Source organism: Hydractinia symbiolongicarpus, chromosome 11 (assembly GCF_029227915.1).
Source record: "Hydractinia symbiolongicarpus strain clone_291-10 chromosome 11, HSymV2.1, whole genome shotgun sequence".
Classification (NCBI taxonomy): domain Eukaryota; kingdom Metazoa; phylum Cnidaria; class Hydrozoa; order Anthoathecata; family Hydractiniidae; genus Hydractinia; species Hydractinia symbiolongicarpus.
In genome coordinates, this window is record NC_079885.1 from 6,082,937 (window position 1) to 6,106,290 (window position 23,354).

A 23,354-nucleotide genomic window follows, 5' to 3' on the forward strand; every position below is an offset into this window, starting at 1 on the left:
TGATGCTCACGTATTGGTCAAAATCGATGTAGTCGTCAGGTGTCTATATAACACGTGCTAGCCAATATATAAATCGTACATCGTGAGGAAAATCATGGCCATTTAGCTACGTAGATGTTTTTACACCCAGAGCTGTCTACCTGTATTTATGCTAATCTTTAAGATTTTAATCAGTTTAGTATACGAGTTTTTTTATCCTAGCCAACGTTATTTCTTTTTACACCGCTGCAATTTTGATGGTGGCTACCTATAAGCTCCTTTTAGCTAAAAAGTGAAATTAGCCAAATAAAGCTAAATACAACAAAATTTTCAGAAAATATTTCTTCCTTGCTGTTAATGCAGTTAGGTAGCTACATCTTACACTGCATCATAAACTTCGGCAAAGTCTAAAGTTTATAAATATAATAAGACAACAATGTTGAATAACCTTTGCTACTTAGGTTTAATATTTTGCTTACAATTAAGTTTGTAATGACAGTCTATAGGCTATATTTTTATTTAAACTGACAATTAAATAATCAGAATTTTAATAAAATCTTATTCCGTAAAATTGCATTGCATTGGCTTTCATTTTGAATGCACCCTACGCACGAGCTTAATATCTATTATGAAGAGAAAAGGTGTTTATTTAAAGAAGGCCATATAACAGATGAAAGTAACCCGAAATATTACAGGAACTCCATATCAAGTAACCTTATACCCGTAAGCAAATTATTACACAACTTCGATATAAAATCAACAATTTTGGATATCTGATATCTGATATCAGGCATTTAAAATTATTCGACAATAAGCTCTCATGCGTTTTTTATGGTGTTTTGATTAAATTTTCTTGCCATTGTTGATAATAAGTATCGCAGGAAGTATCGGAAAAAGAGAGATTTAGAAAGTATAGTGGGTAACGAGTAGCTATTGGTTACTGAATTAAATATGATCGCTTTTTACCGACTTTTTTTAAATCAAAATGGATTAACTAGTTTTCTCTGTTTCTCTGTACAAGTAAAATCTGACATGAATCTGGCTTTTTCAAAGTTTCAGTGTTTAAGCTGCATGTTTTCCAATACAATATTTTATTTATTGTGTCATTTTTGCTTCAATCCTTTTTTTTCTTTGTATTGTCTATCCCTTGTTGTTTCGTTTCGTATTTTTAATTTCCAAGACTTCATGTATATATAAAAACATACATATTGAACATTTTTCGTTTAGTTAAAACCTCTGAGTGTTGCTGCTTGCAATCAGAAAAGTTTAACACGCGCCTTTTACACGCATTTCGAATGAAGAATGCGTGTGCACCATGCCGTCACTATCAGAGACATCGGAAAATTTTTTGCCGAGCTTTGAATTTCGGCCATACCCTTCATATAGCCAAGCGTTCTAAGAATAGCCTCGTTTTTAAAATAATTATTTTCTTCAAATCTAAATAAAATCCAACCGGAGTATTATTTTGCTCTAAAACTTCATTTTTGTCATGATAATTTGATATTCTATGTGAATATCCTCATTTAAAGAGCACAGAACTATTATAAAATTTTGGATGACGTCATAATTATTATAATTTATGAAATTCGGGAAAGGTGTATTAGTTTACATTTTGTGGTCGCGTTTTTTCTCTCTCCCAGAACACGCGCTCTATATGCAAAACTCAGGATATCGAAAGGCCTCTACGCCAGGCTTTAAAAAAATCAGCTCATTGCATGATTAAAGCGATAAAAAAAACTTTGAAAAGCTTTGAGTGGATTTAAGAAGGCGCATAAATGTTTGGAAAAAGCCGGAACTTTTTTTCAAGAAGTCGCACGGACTGGTCTTTAATCTACAGACCACTGAAATGACTAATACCTTCATATAAGAAATTGTATGCAATGGAAAATCGCTTACTGTTGTAAGCAAATTTTGCAATAAACTATGGAATGTAATAGTTGTTTTTAATATAAGGAGAATATTTGGAGTGGATAATAACACCAGCAGGAATTCGCAGTTGACTGGGAGACACTTATGCTTGCTCAGTACTGTATTAATAAAAAAATATATTTTATATTGTTCATTAAGTAAATCAAACAAATATAATAAAAATTAAGTAAATTTTTATCATCTCAGTTGTGCTTTTAGATGTTTTGATTTTCAAGGAATGCAATTTATATTTTAGTAAACACGGACCTCTGTGTTAGCAAAAATTGTAGTAGGAAAAATTTCCTAACCGAAATATTATTCTGATCGAGTATATTTCACTTTCCTAGAAACTAACGAATTTAAAGTTACTAAAAATGAAAGAAAGTCAAAATTTTTAAGTCTAGTAATAGTAAATGAACTTAGGTAAAAGTAAATGCCGTTCTTTTATGACATCATATTACAATATTTTAAAAAATGAGTTAACAAATATTTTTCTTCTTTTTTTATAACTTTGATACACTTGCGTTTAACCTAATGCTACCTATATCAGAATTTTCGGATCTTTGTATGTTTTCCTTCTTAAAATTAACACCAACAGTTGTATGAAACACGACAATGCTAACCCAATCAAGAATGTGAAACAATAGTCGACAACATAAGCAGACACTAAACTTCCAAGAATACTTCCAATACCTCTCAGCACATCTCTTATACTTTCCACATATCCCTGATGTTTTGAAGATATTAGATTTGCCGAAACAGTAAGAAGAAAAAATTGTTCTCCAATTTCAACCACAGTTATACTCGTAGAAAGGAGAAATGTCAATACTATATCGCTTGTATTGTTTAATTCTGCTTTTATTAGTATGGTTTGGAAGACTCCTGATATCAAAAGAAACAAGATACTTGCTACACCGGATAGGTATACAGCTTTGCGTGTGTGTTTCGACGTTGTAAGCACTACAATTATGCCAACCAATATCACTGATTGACTGATGTAGAATATTGCAATAAGGTAGTACGGCAGTGATAACTTTCCAATTATCACTGGAAAGCTATGATCAAATGCCAGTCGAGAGAATGCAGCTAATATTGTCATTATCATAACAAAAAGGACATCAAAATTTTTCACAACTTTTTTTAATACATTCCACGAAGTTTCTTCTTCATCTTTTAAAGGTTTGTGTTTCTTTTCTGATGTTATTTCTTTTAGATCGTATTCTCTTGACAGATCATGTGCAAGAATTAGGATAGAAATTTGTGCAAACATGAAGAGTATCAATGAAAGAAGACCAGATATATTACAGATGGTAATAGGCAAACCAAATAAAGTAAAGTTGACGTTTCGTAAAAAGTTGCCAACGATTGGACCAACAGAATAACCAACGAAGAAGAATACCATTAATACTGGCAATTTCTTCTCCATTTCATCAGTTGGATACGATCTAGCTATTTCTGCAGAAGTTATTATTCTTGTGATAGAAAAGTTCAGTCCCATTAGTATTTGACCAATCATAGGATAATAAGGCGATCTTGGAATGACATATACTATACAACCAACCATACTCATAAAATTACATATTGATATAATCAACTTGATTCTTCGTGACCTATCTACCAGTCTTGCCACCAACATTGAGAAAAATAAAGAAGGGGCAAAATAAACCAAACCGATAATTCCGAAAAATAATTCGGGATTTCCAGTTTTTATCACAGTTGTTAAGTACATCCATAATGTAATACCAGTCACAGATTTTTCGAATCCGATGATGGTGTATTGCACCACATAAGCGATCAAAGTATACTTTCTTTTTTTCTCCCATAGTTTGTCAACATGTGAAAGCATTTTTAAACTAATTGTCAACGAATAACTGGACGAACTGAAAAACTTAGCATTCACAATAACTTTTAGAATATGATAAATGCTTAAAGTAATTAAAAAAAAGACAATGGTCTGTTGAAAAATGCAAGCTATGGGTTATGTCGATGAGAATTATATCATAATTCGTATAGAAATACTTACGTTGGTTTCCAGACTTAAGTTAGAGATTTTGGTTACTATGTCGCTCCCTTTTGTCTCTTTTACAAGCTTACCGTTGCTTACTTGTTGTTTGTTGATTATCTAATTCGAATAATAAAAATTCGTGTTTGCGTTCTCTATTGATGCGTCAATAAAAATCAAACTATTTTAATCTGTTTTTCTAATCACTGTTGTTTTCTTTATTTCCCTATTTTTTTACTCAAATAAGATTATTGCATTCAATTAAAGGGTTTATTTTTTTAGTCGTATTATGGACACACGAAATATCAAAACTAATGTATTTTCTATGGTAAAAACATCTTGATTATTAGATTAATCAATAAATACAAAAACAATGGAAAATTTCAACAACTTATTCCGAATTTAAGTTTTATCTTCAGGTCTAAATCGAATTAACAAAAACATACAGTATTTACACTACCTTCTTTAAAGGTTACTTCAAAGTAAAAAGTTCAGCTATAATTATAAAATCCCTTTGTTTCTTACTAGGCTTTTCTAAACTAGTGGATTTACTAGTATCGACAAATTTCCGTCTGCAATTATGATGCACAAGAACTTTAGACTGAACTTGCTTTGCTAACTCTTTGAAGTATCTGAAAAAATTATCTGAAAGTATCTGAAGAAATATACCTGATAACTTATCTAATCCACGTTCATTGCTAGTTCTGATCAGTGTTTTTAACCCTTTTTCTTACACTTGCACTGCTGCTTCATTCTTGAATTTTTTTTTGCATAGTGTACAAACTTCCATTTCGCCACAATTCACAAATTATTTAGTGTCATGTAACTTATTTACGTTATTGTCGTTATTAAGGTTATTTACGTTATTAAGTTATTGTCGATCAAAAAATCTCAAAATTTAGTTAAAAAACAAAACAATCATTATCAGACAAACATTAACACCGGCCAAACTCTTACTTCTTGTTTCTTATTCTTATCTACTATGATGACGTTACATTGTATGCTAAAAGGTGGGGCAAATCGAGGTAACTTTCTGAGCAACATTACCCGGCAACATTTGTTGATGAACATGTTCACTCGATTTGCTATGGCTATCAACATGTTAACGAAGAAAAAACCTCTAGAAATGTTGATCAACATTTATTAACTTTTTTATAAATCTTGATCAACATTGTTGACGATTTGCTACAGCCATCAACATTTCTGACAACATTTTTCAGTATTTTCGAATCATTTAATTGCAAATTCGAATGTTCTAGCGCGAATTCGAATCTTTTTGTTGGAGTGTATACACGACTTGCATGAAAATAAAATCAAAAAAATTAATATATAAGGCTCGATCAACTGTAATATATCTTTGAATGAGCTGTAATCCAACCTTACATTTCTCTATAAGTTCTAGTATCTTCAGCCATTAACTCCTGGACGAGGTTAGTACAGAGTTCTTTCTCTTCCCTACTTTGAATCCATTTTCTGGTAGGGCCTCGCTTTCTTTTTCCATTGTCATCTATTACCAATGCCAGCAATAAACAAGCTCGTTAGAGCGCTTTATTACAGATATGCAGTATGTCGTAAGTCGAGTGAAGCGCACATAACATTATACATAGTGTTTCGGGTGTAGTATATTTTTAAAGAAATAACTTTACAGCAACTTTGGCTGAAATAAAAACACGGTGTCACAAACACAAGTCATTGTTATTTCGCCATAGCAACAACACTCGGGCAACGTTTTGTTATTGTGCGGAATATTTTTTTGAGAAAATTCAAAAATTAATCGTGACACCGGCGAACCGCTTAGTACAGGTAAACCGTGTCGCACATGCGCATAGGCGTAACAATCTTTTACAAAAAAACTTTATCGCAACTTCAGTTCAAGTAGAAAAACACGAAACAGGTGTCGTTAACGCCAGGCCGAGCGCTAAGTACAGGGAAACCGTGTTGCACATCAGTATAGGCTTTATAAACTTTATCACAATCTCCGTTTAAATAAAAACACAGTAAACAGCCCACCGTTACCCCGTCTACCTAAAAAACCATACTCAGCGATTTGATTTTATAGAACAAGCTTTTATGACAGTAAAAAAAGCCTAACTGTATTTAACATCAAAATTACTAATTCAAGATTTTCTTGTAGCCAGACTGCAATTGGCTGCTTTCACTTTTTAGCCAGAGGTAGCTAATAGTAGGATAGAATAATGAAAATACCCCCAAAAAATTAATACAAAGTTGAAACTTGGTACAGAGGTAGGTAATAGCACTAAAATTGGGCAAAATTCATAATTGCGGATTCGGGTTTTGGTCAAAAGTGTGATTTTCAACATATTATCATGTTTATACATCGTTGGAAAGGAAATTTCATGCTGAATAACATTTTAGCACGGGCTGGCCTTAATCAGTTATATTTTGAGAGGCCTCGGCTACAGTAGGCATTACTTAATCATGATGAAGTGTTTCTCTTTTATAGCGCAACTATGTATACTTCGAATAGTAGCAGTAGTATTTCAAATTAAGTATAGAATGTTGGTCGAATTAAGCCGGGGGTAAATCGATCAACATTCTCGATCAACATTATCGATCAAAATTTTGGGCAACTACCTTCTACTGAAACGTGACCATTCTCTCTTTTTTCAAAATGACGAAGAAGGAAGCAGCTGCATGTTTATGACAATGAAGAAAAAAGCGATGTCCTACCAGAAAATGGATTCAAAATTTTGAGTAGCTTCGATCTAAATTGTCCCAGAGACAGGGTCTTCTTTCGCACAGGTCAATCAGCTTCTCCACTATTTCATCGTTCCATTTAAATTTTTGTTTACCAGCAGTGGTAGTTGCAGGATCAGCTGAAGCAGTGACTTCCGCCATTTTCAAAATGAATATATCTCTATGTTTTGATCTTATTTTCATGCAATTCGTGTATACATTCGAACAAAAACATTCGAATTCGTGCTAGAACATTCGAATTTGCAATTAAATGATTCGAAAATACTGAAAAATGCTACCAGAAATGTTGATGGCTATAGCAAATCGTCAACAATGTTGATCAACATTTATAAAAAAAGTTAATAAATGTTGATCAACATTTTTAGAGGTTTTTTTTTTTTCGTTAATATGTTGATAGCCATAGCAAATCGAGTGAACATGTTCATCAACAAATGTTGCCGGGTAATGTTGCTCAGAAAATTACCTCGATTTGCCCCACCTTTAAGCATACAATGTAACGTCATCATAGTAGATAAGAATAAGAAACAAGAAGTAAGAGTTTGTCCGGTGTTAATGTTTTTATTAATAATGATTGTTTTGTTTTTTAACTAAATTTTGAGATTATTTGATCGACAATAACTTAATAACGTAAATAACCTTAATAACGACATTAACGTAAATAAGTTACATGGCACTAAATAATTTGTGAATTGTGGCGAAATGGAAGTTTGTACACTATGCAAAGAAAAATTCGAGAATGAAGCAGCAGTGCAAGTGCAAGAAACAGGGTTAAAAACACTGATCAGAACTAGCAATGAACATGGATTAGATGAGTTATCAGGTAAATTTTCTTCAGATACTTTCAGATAATTTTTTTCAAATACTTCAAAGAGTTAGCAAAGCAAGTTCAGTCTAAAGTTCTTGTACATCATAATTGCAGACGGAAATTTGTTGATACTAGTAAATCCACTAGTTTAGAAAAGCCTAGTAAGAAACTAAGATCATAAAGTACTTTTAGTTGAAAAAGAAACTGCTTTCTTTGTATGAAAAAAGCAATGCGAAAGTAATCAACTGTTGCCAGAGACAACCATTGATTACAACACTTATGATTCGATGTAAGAGTGAAAGAGATACATGGGGAAATACTTTTCACTGATGGACATGACGTAGAAAGAAATGCTTTTAAAGATCTTTTAACCTTGATTTCTGTAAATGATTGCATTACAATGATACATTGCACAATAAGCAGCAAATACTTTCTTTTATGATCATTTTTAACCCTTACTTCCAAAGAAAGTATTACTCAGCATGAGATTTCCTTTATAACGATGTATAACATAATCATATTTTAAAAAGTCGAATTTTTTACCAAAACGTAAAACCGTCATCATGACATTTGCCCATATTTTTGAGTTGCCGGGACTTAGTCAATGAGGATTTTTTTTTCTATGAATCCTAACAAAAAACGCGACAATATATTTACCTTAACATGTGAAAGCATGCAAAATATAAATAATATAATAAATATTCTTATAGAAACAACGTACTTAAAAGAAAGAAACATGACATCATCACTTACAAACCAGAATGACATTTGCGAGCTTTTTTTCGGATTCTGCAGTGATTCCGAAATTAAGCTGCGTGTATGCAACAAAACAAAGTCTGTAAAAATCGTGTTTTGCCAAGATTTTCAAATATTATTGAAACCATTATTAAAGAAATATTGAAAATGTGGCGTCTCATTGAGTAGACTGATATTGATATCGGTTTGCACCAATCCTAAGCACTATATTCACCAGATCGTGGTGATAATATACAAAAGTAATTTGAAACCATAATATTAACCCTATAATAACTGTTTATGAGGGCAATACCGGAGAATATTGACCGACGTCGAAGTAATGGCCTAGCTTGTGAGGGCAATACGCGACAGAGGTCAATATTCGAAAGCATTGCCCGAAATAAACAGTTATTATATGGATTATTATCCGGGTACTGCATTTTACGACCAAAAATATAACATTATAAGCAGGACGTAGAAACCATGTTTTTAAAAAATCTATTCCCATATGGAACGTACATTCGAACTAACTAATATGTTTTTTTAAAAAATCTAATATCGTGTAAACATAACAAGTTTTTATTGTAGATACAAAAAAGAATTCTTTTCTTTTCGCCTCAAAGTTTTAAGTGCACTGTAATGGCCTTATTAATTTAATCTTGGAGGAAAGAATACAGAAGGAGAAACAACTTCATTTCTGTACGCTTTAAATGTATTGAATTTTCTATTGCTTTTAGTTTCCAAAAAATCTGTGCGTGAGGTGCTCGACCGAGTCTTTTTCGCAAAAAATTGATCAAATTCCATATTCTCCTTTAATAGGGGCTAACTTTTTTCTATTGAAATCTGACTGTAACACGCTGCAGGCACGTGATTATTGTATGGAAAGTGTGCCTAATATAAGTCGGTAAACATTGATATTAAAAACTTCAACAATACGTTTGGAAGTAAGCGTTTAACCATGATATTAACCTATTTTTGCAGGCTTGAGTATACCACTTTGATCATGAAAAACAATATTGATAGATATGCGCCGGACGAGTGCCGACAAAATGTGTGCTGGATTAATGTTTATTCTAACTAAAGAAATAACTTCTTATAACAGAACGTCGTTTTAAAACCAGATATAAACTTTTTCTTTTTGTTTACAAAAGTGTCGAGCATGTGCTTCTTCGCTAATTATGTTAACATAAGAACAAAAGAAATTTTACCGATTTCAATATGGCTTCTTGTTTTGATAATATTATCAAATTCATCATCAAATTATCTAATTGTTTTTATAACCAATCATAGTTGCGAATTGTTATTCACGAATAATTTAGTCACACAACCGCCAAAATTTCAAATTAAGTTTCTATACAGACACCTGCTAGAACCTCACGCAGTGTTTCAATAGATTTAAAAGAGTTGTTTCTCCTTCCGTATTCTTTCCTCCAAGATTTAATATAGGATATTGACAAGTAGTGTTATTGACGTCGCGCCTTAACGTCAGAAAATTTAACATATTAGACATGCAATTTTCGGGTACTTCAAGGAAAATTTCTGTAAGATCAAAGGAAGAATGAACACATCCACTTTGCCTGTTACAGAGACACAGAACTGGCGTACTATTTTAAAGATAAAAGTAAGTTTCACTTTTGTTTCGCGTTTTATTTATATTTACTTTTTTCAGTGTTTATTTAAACTTTTATAAAAAAAAGCAAAGATATAACTAGCACTTTATGAGCAGTATGGGTAAGGCAGCACATTGTGCTAAATATTGTTTTTCTTCCAATCGAAGACAAAAGTAGTTTGCGGTCTTTTTACCAGACAACAAACTTTGTTGTAAACTATTATTGCCAAAACTTTATAACGGATTATTGCATGTGTCACCTCTTTGTTAGATTGTGTGTTTAAGAATGAAGAAAGACAAACATCCTTGGAGATGTCACAATGGAGTCAGTGATGGTCTATAATACCAGATATTGACCCTGCTATGGAGAAAATGACAAGCTCATTTGGTTTGAAATTTTCTTTGCATATGCACAGGCTTTGAAGAGAATGTACCGGTTTCTTTGTTTTTGAAAATATCTAAATTCTGTAACTTAGAAAGCTCTTACGAAATTATTTGTTATGCAATTTTATTTAAATTGGGCTAAATCCACCTATACAGCAGGAAAATAATCCTTTTTGTACTCAATTAATTGCATTTTGCTATTCACGAAATGGATCTGGGAAGCTTAATCATGACAATATGACCACTATGATTTGACTGATGGAATTTTTTGATCGTTTCGTTTATAAATATGTCAACTGCTTAAGTTATGTCTGAAAAAAATTACTTCCTAGGAAATGAAATAACAAACCAAAAATGGTGCAACGTGGGTTTCGGCTAGTTTATAATATTTATGTGGCTAGTTGTAGGAGTATTAACTTGCTACATGCTGCGCTGTGCTGTATTCTGTTTTCTCAGTAATGTTCTATCTTCCTTAAGCCTTGTGCTCAAAACCTAGTATATGACAAAAGAACATGCAAACGAAATTTAAATTTGATGCAACTTAGTAATTGAGGCAAGATACGCATGCACCTGATAGCGCATGCTTGAATAGAACTTACCACTCACAAGTCTTGAAGAGATTACGTAGACAAAAAGGTTCTTTTTTTCGGTTGAACAAAGTGAATAAGAAAATAATTCAGCAGTATCTTTTACTTAGTTCCATCGGCCATGACTAATTAATGCTACTTTGAAAGTGAGACAAATCTCTATCACACAACAAACATGTTTACAGCCACCGCTATCCTATACGCCATCAGCAACACCATCAAATATTTCACCACCCGTGTACCAGTTCACCCCACCCTCTCTTTCTTCAACCAACGCCCAGTTGTCTACACAAGCAATCATAACTGTGATGTGTGCAAATAAAATTTTTATTTTCTGAATTTGTTTAGTAAAAAAGTAAACGTTTGTTTAAAGGGGCTACGAAACGATTCAATAAGGTTAATCCCTGCAAATTCAGAAGATTGGCATGTAATGGATGGACTATTTAAAGGGTAAAGGTGCAGGAAATTATACACACTTTAGAACCAGATAGACGCCTAGAAAGCTTGTTTACGAGTAATTACTTTTATAATGAATTCGCTACTAAAAAAAATTAATCCTTTTAGTGTTCTTTTTGGGGGTAAGCTATGGTCTGCATGTATGTTAAATATCAGTAAATTGGAAACGTGTTTTGACGAGGAAACAGGGTAATACGAGGAACTGTATTTGTTAAAAAAGAGCTACTAGCTTTAAGAAGGTAATTAATACCTCTAAAAGGATTTTAAAGTTATGTTGTTGGTCAGGCTGGTTTTATGTGCAATAGACTTATATTTTTCTATGCAAAACTTGGAAGGATAAACTAGCTAGCTTGTGCAAAAGATTTAAAGTTTATTTTATTAAAAAGTTCGAGTTAAAACCAAGGTAAGTTCTTATATCGAATAAATTTATGGATATCCAATACACGTAGGGAACTTTTCTGTCATTTTCTGTTATATTTGGATGTCCAATATGATACTTAAGATGATTTAAGTTGTTGTTTTTGTCTTCAGTGATCATAAACCTTTTCAGCGCCATTAGCTTGACTTTTGTGAAAGTCTCTAAAGTCGAAAACCAACAGCCGTTTCGTGATCCCTTTAAAGAAACACAAAATAGAGTTTCCATACAATGCACAGAAACAACGTCACGCAGTAGGATTTAATTAATTTTCTAATTGACTTTTGCAATAGATTGCCCGTACTGCAAACATCAAACTAGTAAACTTAGTACTTGCTTTTCGTACCTCGCTACTGCAGTTGCCATGGAAAAATCCACAGGATCGTCCGTCTTTAAATTAAACGGTATTTCGTGTGGCCGTTGCACGACGCTTATTTCGCGGACAGACAGACAAAAAACGACTATTATTAACGACTAGTCGTTACCCGTGAAAAAATCCACGGGTTCGCCCGTCCTTTATATATATACCCGTGGCAAAAAAGTGGATAAAATATATTGCATTTGATATTCGTGTTTCCGTAACATAATTTTCTACCTCAGCAGGGGGTTTGCGCAGAGACAGACAGAAGAAATACGGCTATTATTATAGAGAAATTACAAAAAATGAGCTTTAAGAAAAACCCGGAATTTTTCCCTTTAATAATTCTTATCAAAAGCAACAAGGAACAAATCCATTTGTCAGTTACGCATGAACATATGATGTCACTACCTATGATCCTCCTCAAATTGTGTCGTTTGTATACGAATAACATGACAAAAACAATCAACAAGAGGGATTTTCTAATCAACTTGACATCAAAAATCAATTAAGCAAACGAAATTAATAATTTATCTACAATACAATCTTAATTAAAATATAGACTGGTTTAAATAATTAATACTTTGAAAAAAAATTTGCAGTCAGCTTTTTCGCAGGTTAGATAAGGAATCACAGCCGCACTTACGTGTATACCTAGCTACCTAGCCAACCTAATGAGGCAATTAGAATTAATAATGTGCTCGATTTACTACTAACGACACACAAGGTTTAAACATTTCGGTAATCCAGATGTGTCGTTGATTAACAAAAAGGAAAAAACATTTACATCAAGAATTGTTTGTGGAAACGAGTGGTGATTGAAGTTTGAATATCAACCACATCAACTGACATCTCTAATTTCATAACAACCTCTTGTTTTGATTGAAATTAAATCAAGCTATATTTAAAACAAGAAATTGAAAGTAATCAGCTGTTAGGACCACAACAAGTGAAGTTATTAGAATGTTAGCACAAGGCTCCGAAGGAACTGGTGAAACTACACCGAGAGTTCCAAAATCGACGACACACCGAATAGTGACAACAATACGAGTACTTGGTAAGTTGCTTTGCTTTATATACGTTTTGAAAAAAAAAAAAAGTAATTTTTTTTATCGTCAATGTAACTTAACTTGCTTGTTTATAGCTAATAGTCATTTTGCCGTTGTATTACTGGTAAATGCTTTTTTATAAGAATACTCTCTATAAGAATATCGAAGATGAAATAGACCTTTCCCGAATTTCCTAATTATGTCAAACTCAATTAAAGAGGTCGATACTAAAAATGATTCTTATCCCTAAGTTCCTTAGCAAAAGGTAGAATAAATTACCTAATTTCGTTAATACTTCTGTTCGTTTAGTGCCTTAATTCCGAGCTGAAAGTTACGGTCAAACCCATTATAAGGCGAGCTTTCGGAGAATAGCCTCGTTTTCAAAATAATTATTTTCTTCAAATTTAAATAAAATCCAACAAGAACATTATATTGCTCTAAAAACTACATTTTTCATGATAAGTTATTATTCTATCTGAATATCCTTTTTTAAAGAGCACAGAAGCGTTATAAAATTTTGGATGATGTCGTAATTATTATAATATTGAAATTCGGGAAAGGTGTATTAGACAAAAAGTTAAGAATATATTAAAATTTTGCTTGCATCATAAACGAAATGTAAGAAAAAAATAATAAAAACTTATATTATATCATTGATGTCAGATGTCGTCTCGTGTTTCATCTGAAGTATTTTACCCACAAAATCTAGTGGTCCGTCTGTCAATATATACAACTGCAACTCATGCAGATTTTTCTTAACTGTTATAAGAATATGCTTAGAATATATCAAAATGAATTTTGTCCAATGTTGAGACGAAAACACTATTCTTATAATAAAACATGTAAATATATCTTGACATCTTTTCAATAATATGAAGCAACACGCACGCTCTCGATTGTCTTTCTGTACGTAAGGTGTATATAAACTTAAGCAACTGGTTAAACAGGGCAAACACGGAATAAGTTTTGTCAACCTTTATTATACTAATTAACTTCTTTTAACGAGCTCAAAATAATATAGAAAGGGGAACAAAAGGTCATCTTAAAGCGGATAAAAAAAGGAAATTAGGCACGAGCTTAAGTCGGACAAGATTGTTCCTGTCACGTGTGTATAAAGTCTCCACACATGTAGAACTAAAAACATCTTTCGTAAAATTTAAAGTGATGCACGTAAAAGACGGATAAAGTCCTTGACCGGTGACAAAATCCACAGAGATCATTCGTGCAGTCTTTACATGAAGTTGTAATATAGTCTACGGTGAGTTGGAGCAGAATCAGTTAAAATAATTTTACATTCTCTCTTTCGTCACTAATTACTTCGTGCGTCCCGATGTCGTAAATAGACAATCAGACGATAAATGTAGCTGTGTACTGTTCATGTATAACCACAAAATAATTAGTTTTAACAACGGTTAATACAGAGGTTATTGATATTGTATAAATAAAATAAAAGACATCTATTTTGAACCATCTGTAAACTCTCACCCACTCGAACACGCTGCGAACACGTGCTATCAACAAAACTACTTCATTTCACGAAACAAAAGCAACATTGCTTACATTTTAGACTAAACAAGTAGTTTAAACTGGATGAATTTTATGTAACATACGTTACTTTAATACGGTAGACTTAATCACACTTTTCAAACGCATAAAATGTTCCTTGCGCAAAGTATTTGTGGCAATATTGTAAATTACATTTAAAAGAGTTTGCAAACACGAAAAAAAGAAGATCGAATGATTATACAAAGAATATCAGTCCTTTTTTCCAACGGTAACGTATGTTGCGCATTTAAGGCGATGTTTTCCATTCATATCACAGAAAGCCTTGGTAGACGATGTTAGACCTAAAAACCCTGCTATTCGTGACTTATTAAGTCAATACAACCATGGCTAAATTTGTGAAGTGATACGGATCACGAAGTTCATGCTATCGAGGATGAGATACGTTAGCATTTATATTAGAATTGTAACATACGTTACTATTTCTTTAGTTTCATACAATAGACAATAGCTGAACAAGCTAAGTCATACATAGTAAAGTATTCCTAAAGTCACGGCCATACAATACCTCAAAAAATTAATTAACTTAGAAGAAAGAACTAAAATCCTTATTCCGATTATAATTATTTTTGACACAGTCATCGTTTACAAAAAAGTAAAGATTCTTACCTCAATAAATACGCAACCAAACTTTTTCTTGAGCCTTCTCTTGTGATCTAACATGAAAGTTCATGGACAACACAGTCGCCTTGTCACTAAATCGAATAATTCTTTTCACAATCGAATGTTATGCGTTCTATTTTCAAACGTTCTATTTTTATGAAACGTATGTTACAAATCGTATGTTACATTTCAACTTTAAGCCGCCTCTATCTCAAAAAATCTTTCATGCATTCAGCAATTATTGATAGTTTCTCAACGATATCCACCTACTTAATTTTTATCCCGAAACAAATAACAATTCATGTCAACCCACCCGCAAAGAGTACAGGAATCGTATGTTACATTCTAAAATTGGAAAATCAAATTTTGAACTTCTGACTACAATGAAAACCTGAAAAGTCAAAATATCATAAAAAATCTTTTTTAATTTTTTAATTTGATATAACTAGCTTTCAATTTCTCAGAAAAGGGCGTCTTATACTTTTCCACTATATTTATAGGGGCGGTTAAAAAGTCGTAACGGAGGTTACCATCGTTATGAGGACAGATTACAAACTAGTGCAGCTTTTTTATTTTGGGCCTAGGTTTCATGAAATTTTGGGGAGAAGCACTTTCTCAATATACTCTTATCATTAGATACTGCTTTCTACTAAAATATGAAACCAATCGGCGCTACCAACCGCCAAACATCGAGTTTTTTGCTGGGGACAGGCTTTTTTCCCCAATCAGAGATGCTACTGTTTGAATATCAAGACCAAAATTGTTAATATGCCAAAATTGTTTTTTTCATCTTAAATCTAATATGTTTCTCCGCATTTTAGAAAAAAAGGTTTTTGAAAAAATATTTCCATTAGAGGTCTGGGCCGTGCCGAACATGGGGGACACGAATGTCGCACTTTTTGAGAATGACTCAAGAGCTAAACCGGATTCCCGCGCGTCTTGTATATTTTTTTACGATCTCTATCCAGAGGATGAAATAAAGTTTAAAGATTTAAAGGACAATTTATCTCTACAAACTGAATGGGCTTAAAGCATAAGTTTCGGTGCAAAACAACCTGTCGCGCGAGGCGACTGCATACAAGAGGATCTGTTCCTGCACTCGGAGGTGTCTAAAACCCGTGCTTGGTAGAGGAAAACGTGAAAACGATTGATGAAATGTCAAGATGATAGTTTGCAATCAGTATTAAATCGTTCTGTTTTACTCTTGTACTAGCTCTTCTATTTATTCACTGTGACTCACGTGAACTTAAAGCTGCACGGAATGTGGTAAAAATTCGTATTGTTATATTTATTCAATATTCTTTGGGGAAATCTTTAGTATCTTCTACTTTACTTTTTCATGTGTGCAGGTCGACAAATGCACAACTTGACTAAACCATATTGTGCATGCACGGATAATTTTTTTTTAAAATTCTCGCAATCATGAAATAGTTTTGGTCCATAAATATACCCTGAAAAGTGGAAATTACTCCTGCTTCAAATGTTGATAACTTTTAAAAATAATTTCCTGTCCGATACACCTTTCCCGAATTTCATAAATTATAATAATTATGACGTCATCCAAAATTTTATAATGGTTCTATGCTATTCAAATAAGGATATATTTAGATGGAATATCAAATTATCAAGACAGAACTGAACTATTTAGAGCGATATATTATTCTGGTTGGATATTATTTAGATTTGAAGAAAATAATTATTTTGAAAACGAGGCTATTCTTAGAAAGCTCGGCTATATTAATGTTTTGACCGTAACTCTCAGCTCGGAATTCAGGCACTTAACGAACAGAAATATTCACGAAATTAGGTAATTTGCTCTACCTTTTGCTAAGGAAATAAGGAATAAGAATCATTTTTAGTGTCGACCTCTTTAATTGGGTTTGACATATTAGGAAATTCGGGAAAGGTCTATTGTTAGAAAAAAGACCGTGGAGTCACTTTAACTTTAGACACAGCTCGTACTGATACAACACCTTTCACAATTTAATTTTATAATCATATTACTTCAAAAATTGTTTATCTGTAGTTCATCCTGAACCCTTCACGCGCTTTCGGCCAAGAAATAGCCTTGTTTATTTTATTTCTTCTCGTCATTCGCTAAAAAGTATTGTTTACGGTTCTTGTGACCGCAGTGTCGCCATCTATCTTTTCCAAATTAAGTAGCGCAATTAGTCTGGTTGCAGAAGCGATTTAATCTTATTGGGTCAATTGATAGCGAAAATGTCTGGCGTATTACCTCAAGGATAAATGTTATCACAAATTGTCAGCAATTTACTTTGTTTACAAAAATTCTACTGATAATAATATCATCCACACTACAGACAATGTAATTTCCATAGAGATATAATAAAAAAGAATCGTCACATCATCTGTTTTCCCTCCCTCTCCTGAACGAAAGCTTGACGTCCAGCATTTAATTCGTCACCCTCTGTAACTTCTTTTATCTCAATTATGACTTAGGATATAATTACGTACCAGTTGTACCAGTTACGTACCAGTTACGTACCAGTTGCACCAGTTACGTACCAGTTGCACCAGTTACGTACCAGTTATACCAGTTACGTACCAGTTATACCAGTCACGTTCCAGTTATACTAGTTACGTACCAGTTATACCAGTTACGTACCAGTTATACCAGTCACGTACCAGTTATACTAGTTACGTACCAGTTATACCAGTTACGTACCAGTTATACCAGTTACGTACCAGTTATACCAGTTACGTACCAGTTGTACCAGTTACATACCAGTTATACTAGTTACGTACCAGTTGTACCAGTTACATACCAGTTGTACCAGTCACGTACCAGTTACGTACCAGTTGCACCAGTTACGTACCAGTTGCACTAGGTACGTACCAGTTATACTAGTTACATACCAGTTGTACCAGTCACGTACCAGTTATACCAGTTACGTACCAGTTGTACCAGTTACGTACCAGTTATACTAGTTACGTACCAGTTATACTAGTCACGTACCAGTTATACTAGTTACATACCAGTTATACCAGTTACGTACCAGTTATACCAGTCACGTACCAGTTATACCAGTTACGTACCAGTTATACTAGTTACGTACCAGTTATACCAGTTACGTACCAGTTATACCAGTTACGTACCAGTTATACCAGTTACGTACCAGTTGTACCAGTTACATACCAGTTATACTAGTTACGTACCAGTTTGTACCAGTTACATACCAGTTATACTAGTTACGTACCAGTTATACCAGTTACGTACCAGTTGTACCAGTCACGTACCAGTTATACTAGTCACGTACCAGTTATACCAGTCACGTACCAGTTATACCAGTTACGTACCAGTTGTACCAGTTACGTACCAGTTTGTACCAGTTACATACCAGTTATACTAGTTACGTACCAGTTATACCAGTTACGTACCAGTTATACCAGTCACGTACCAGTTATACTAGTTACGTACCAGTTATACTAGTTACGTACCAGTTATACCAGTTACGTACCAGTTATACCAGTCACGTACCAGTTATACCAGTCACGTACCAGTTGTACCAGTTACATACCAGTTATACTAGTTACGTACCAGTTATACTAGTTACGTACCAGTTATACCAGTCACATACCAGTTATACCAGTCACGTACCAGTTATACCAGTTACGTACCAGTTGTACCAGTTACATACCAGTTATACTAGTTACGTACCAGTTATACCAGTCACGTACCAGTTATACCAGTCACGTACCAGTTATACCAGTTACATACCAGTTATACTAGTTACGTACCAGTTATATCAGTTACGTACCAGTTTGTACCAGTTACGTACCAGTTACGTACCAGTTACGTACCAGTTACGTACCAGTTCTGTACCAGTTACGTACCAGTTACGTACCGGTTGTACCAGTTACATACCAGTTATGCTAGTTATACCAGTTTTTTCAAATGGATACCAAGAACGATATAAGATTCTGTCAGCCTCGAATTATTTCATTCTTTATTTTCAATGCGTTAAGAATCTGCTATACATGAAACGAGTTAAATTCCATAAAATTAGGTTGACTTTGGAAAAATATACTATACACTTTGCCATTACATTTTTAAATTTACAATGAATTTTTATTAAGCATGTTATAAACTTTCTAGGCTATTAGTTTTTATTGCAGATGTTTTGCCATTTTTATTAGGTATTATTCATATTATCAATGGCGTCATCTTAGTGAGTGTCGGTATCACCATATTAAATGTGTTGGACAAAAGAACAAGCAACAACACAAATGGTGCGCCCGTATGGGGCGGTATTTGCATGATATCAGCTGGCGTACTTGGAATTTTATTATGCCATAACGAGCGCCGAAAATTTGTCGCAGCTATAACATACTTTAATGTTTTTACTGGTATTGTTTCAATGATATCGTCGGCTCTGTTCATAACAGGCTTAAGGTACGTACTGCTTTTTTTGTTATGTCAGCATAAGCTGAAATCTTCTTCCCTAATAATTTGGAAGAAAATATTTCACGCGTCTGCAGCTTGTTGACTACAAATTTATGCTCAGTAAAAACGAGTGATAAATCTTGAGAAGTGGATAAAACGAACAGTTTTGTGACGATGTGTCATTCATTCAACCTCGTACCTGGTGTATTTTGTATTGTTGATAAAGTTGATAGCGGTCAGGGGCCACAAAACCCTGGGGACGAGGTTGTCATTCACTCCATTTTGTTTGCAGTTATTCTTTCGACTGATCAACTGTGGGTTTTCCTTCGTAACTAAATTGTTAACACAAAAAATGAAATCTTGTGGCCTTGAAACTGCAAAACAATTGAAAAAAGAGGCCCGCTGAAAAAATAAACTTTATTTGTATTCTGTGTCAGTTGAAAAAGATTGCCAAAAGGTGTTGAGAGACATGAAAAACATTGTGAACAAACAATTTATCGATACCCCTTAAAATTTTAGGGTCTAATAATTTATCATAGCGGTGATGAATGATAGTGAGGACGCCCACAATCACACCAAATTTGAAGTTAGTCCACTCGGTACAGCTTATAAAACCAGTATCTTGCTCTCCGGTACATCTTCCAATGGTTTGGGCTGACGGTATAAAATCCGATGCCGCGCCGAAGTAGCACATAGCGTTTTAAAATTGCTTATTTAGCAAAAAATTGTTCTAAATACATCTAATATTGTTGTTTATTCGACTCGCTATGGCACTATGGACACTTCATTCTTTATATTTAGATATTATGTAACTTGCCGTGCAACCTCGTATCTATACAAGAGAGATAACGATGGTAACATGCGCGTGGTTGGTCACTACAATCCAATATATTGTAGGCAGGGACATAATGGCGGACCACCTTTGTACGCAATTGTTCTTATACTTGCAATAGGGGAGATCATAGTTTCTATGGGAACATCATTCTACAGTGTGAAAATACACAAAGCTAGGTGTTCTGGTAAGTAGCTGAATTTATTGTCCCTTATACAAATATCTTTTTTATTTTTAATATAATACTAATAATGAAAAGTAAATTTTGTGAACAATTTCTTTCTATGAATATATTTAGATTTCTCCTCATTTTTCACTTCATCACGACAATCGCAAGTAATTCAAGCACCTCACCAACACAATCAATCACTACTTCGTGCGCAATATTTAATTCAATCAAGCACGCTAGACCAACCTCCCACGTTACCCCACCAAACTCAAATTTTATCGAACGCGTTAGGACAGCGGTTTATGTTAGTTCCACTAGCTGATGATCAACATATCAATTTGGAAACTTCTTATCATTATACATTTCCATTACAGAACCCTCCACCGCAGTATTCCGAAATTGATAATCAAGAAAGTAATACGCAATTTGCAAATGGACAGCAAGATGAAGATGACACTATTTTTTTATCGCCTCCACAATACAGTCCGTAAAAGCATTATTTTAATTTTCTCGTGTGTGAATAGTTCCGGTTTCGATAATATGACGATTATATGAAGCAACAAAAGCAACCAAAACAAAGACATTCTCTTACCATACAATTTTTCCTGTCTACATGAAACACCATCGTACTGACTTTTGCTCTGAAGCTTTACTCTAAACAACAATCATATCTTTGTATTTACATCTCCTGTTTTCTTTCTAAGAGACTGTTACCTAGGACTACTGCTAGAGAAATATTATCGTGTGCTTTTCTCAATAATATTTTTTGTGATGGATGCATTTGGGGTATTTCAAAGCCTTATGCTAGAATGTTGATCGAAAATATTGCTGCAGACACTGACAAATTTTATTCTATTTTACTTTATTGTCCAAAAAGTTGGAAAGTAAGTATGTTTGCAATAACATCATAGAACGAATTAGCAAAATACCTGAATACTTCAGTTGAATTTGATGTCACGTGTCTTCTTCGCAATTCTAACTTGTGCCTCATGATTCTACATAATTGTATGTGTCTGTTGCATTCTCAAATATATCCAACCTTTTACAAGGATAAATAGTTGTATATAAATTAACTGTTCAGTCTCAAATTTCTTTATACATAAATGTAAAATTTGTAAATTTTATTTTAAAAAACATCTTTAAGTTTATTAAATGTAATATATTGTATCATACAGAAGGCCTAAATCTTAGAAAACACCCTCTGATATTCTCCCTTTGTTGTTCTTTGTGAGAGACGTAACTCTTTGCAGCGGAAGGTTGACAAAAATTTTGAGTACTAAAGCAGTCGTGAAAGTAAACTTTCCATTACTAATGTCTACCAACCCAAAAAGGGTCAAAAATAAGAGTCTTACCAAAACGATAATTTGAAATTAGTATTGTTGTCAATATGTTGATGAAATGTCCTAATTTTACTTTTATGGAAAGAGTGCATTCAAAACATGGTTAGTCATGTAGTTTGATTTTAAGTTCATTTTTATAAAAGTTCAGAAGCAGAAGCAACATTTACCAGTCCCATCAGAGAGTGGAAAAGAAGATTATTCAAGATTACTTAGAGAGGAAGAGACACGAGCTTCTGCCATGCATGTATACATTATAATAAAAAAATTATGTTTGTTTCATTGCATAGAAAAAGAATGTACTCTAAGTGCCTAATCCTTCTCGAGATTGAATTATTTACCAACTAAACCTCCCCCTTGGGAACCACAACCACCACCAATTCACTTTTGCTCGCAGTTTGACAAAGTATACCACAATGGTAGAAGTGTGAGGGTAAGGATCACGCAACGTCGTACTTTAATGACGTGTCTTTTTACTAGATAAATATCCATGTTTTTTTTCACCTCTCCAAAATTAATTCCAGGTCCCTCCCCAAATTGTTAATTTTTAATTGTGAGACAATGCTGTATTAGGAGAAGTTTCGCATGACACTGCTACGCTTAAGTACTTACTAAATCATTGATGAAAAGAAGTCCAAGTGTATTTTTTAAGAACTTTTCTAAAAGATACAAGTTGAAGAAAAACAAAACAAAGCATTATTTTTTGTTTTATACGTTGTAAAATTTGCAGGGAAATATTCTGATAAAAACATTTCAAAGATAGCCAAGTATTAAGATTTGCTGAATGCCTGGTAATTTAATGCTAGGACTTAGAGTAGTATAGTGAGGTGAATTAAAGTAGGAATTCGCTCCTTTCACACCTTCACCCCCCAAAACTCTCCTGAACCTCTTCCTGCCGTAAAGTAGACCACCATCTTCATAACGTCGTTAGTGTCCATTTTGGTGCTTGGGTTGCTGATTCCCAGGAACCTTTTACCCGACATGGCATATGCAAACGTGAACCCTAGGTCCACGACTGTCTCGTAGATCATATCGATGATCTACTTTTGCTGTGGTGTCACGTTTGTAGACATTTATTAAAGGGTTTTTTTCATGTTGAAAAGATCAGTATCCAACTTTCGCGTGGGCTTGGGAGATGTGTGCACTCCTGCGGAGCCGTCAGGCGATGGTTCTGAGGCTTTGGAGCTTACGTAGAATATAGTAGACCCCACCTACGCAAACTAGTACGGCAACGAGACCTCCAGCGCCATAGAGATATAAGCTGCCCGTGGACTTGAAGGGACCCGCGACAGGTTCCTGACTCTCTTGGGAAGTACTTTTACCCACGTTCTTCTGTAAGTCGGCCTTGTTCTTGCGATTCCATTCCGCAAGTCTCTTCCCAGCACAAAACGACCTTCATTCTTCTTGGTAAAAACTTGGTTAGATTCTTCGCTCATTTCT

The 23,354-nt window shown here is 33.8% G+C and overlaps 2 protein-coding genes across 2 annotated transcripts; one reads left to right on the forward strand and one right to left on the reverse strand.

Moving 5' to 3' along the window:
* Positions 1-1,975: 1,975 nt before the first annotated feature.
* Positions 1,976-4,327, reverse strand: LOC130614109 (uncharacterized). Its single transcript, XM_057435511.1, has one exon. The coding sequence runs from the start codon at positions 3,731-3,733 to the stop codon at positions 2,429-2,431; it is 1,305 nt and encodes a 434-aa protein (XP_057291494.1). The 5' UTR covers positions 3,734-4,327; the 3' UTR covers positions 1,976-2,428.
* A 6,161-nt stretch (positions 4,328-10,488) lies between these two features.
* Positions 10,489-21,781, forward strand: LOC130614464 (uncharacterized). Its single transcript, XM_057435891.1, has 4 exons — positions 10,489-13,013; positions 19,330-19,585; positions 20,378-20,595; positions 20,707-21,781. Exons 1-4 carry the CDS (start codon positions 12,920-12,922, stop codon positions 21,066-21,068), a joined length of 930 nt encoding a protein of 309 aa, XP_057291874.1. The 5' UTR covers positions 10,489-12,919; the 3' UTR covers positions 21,069-21,781.
* The last annotated feature ends 1,573 nt before the right edge of the window (positions 21,782-23,354 follow it).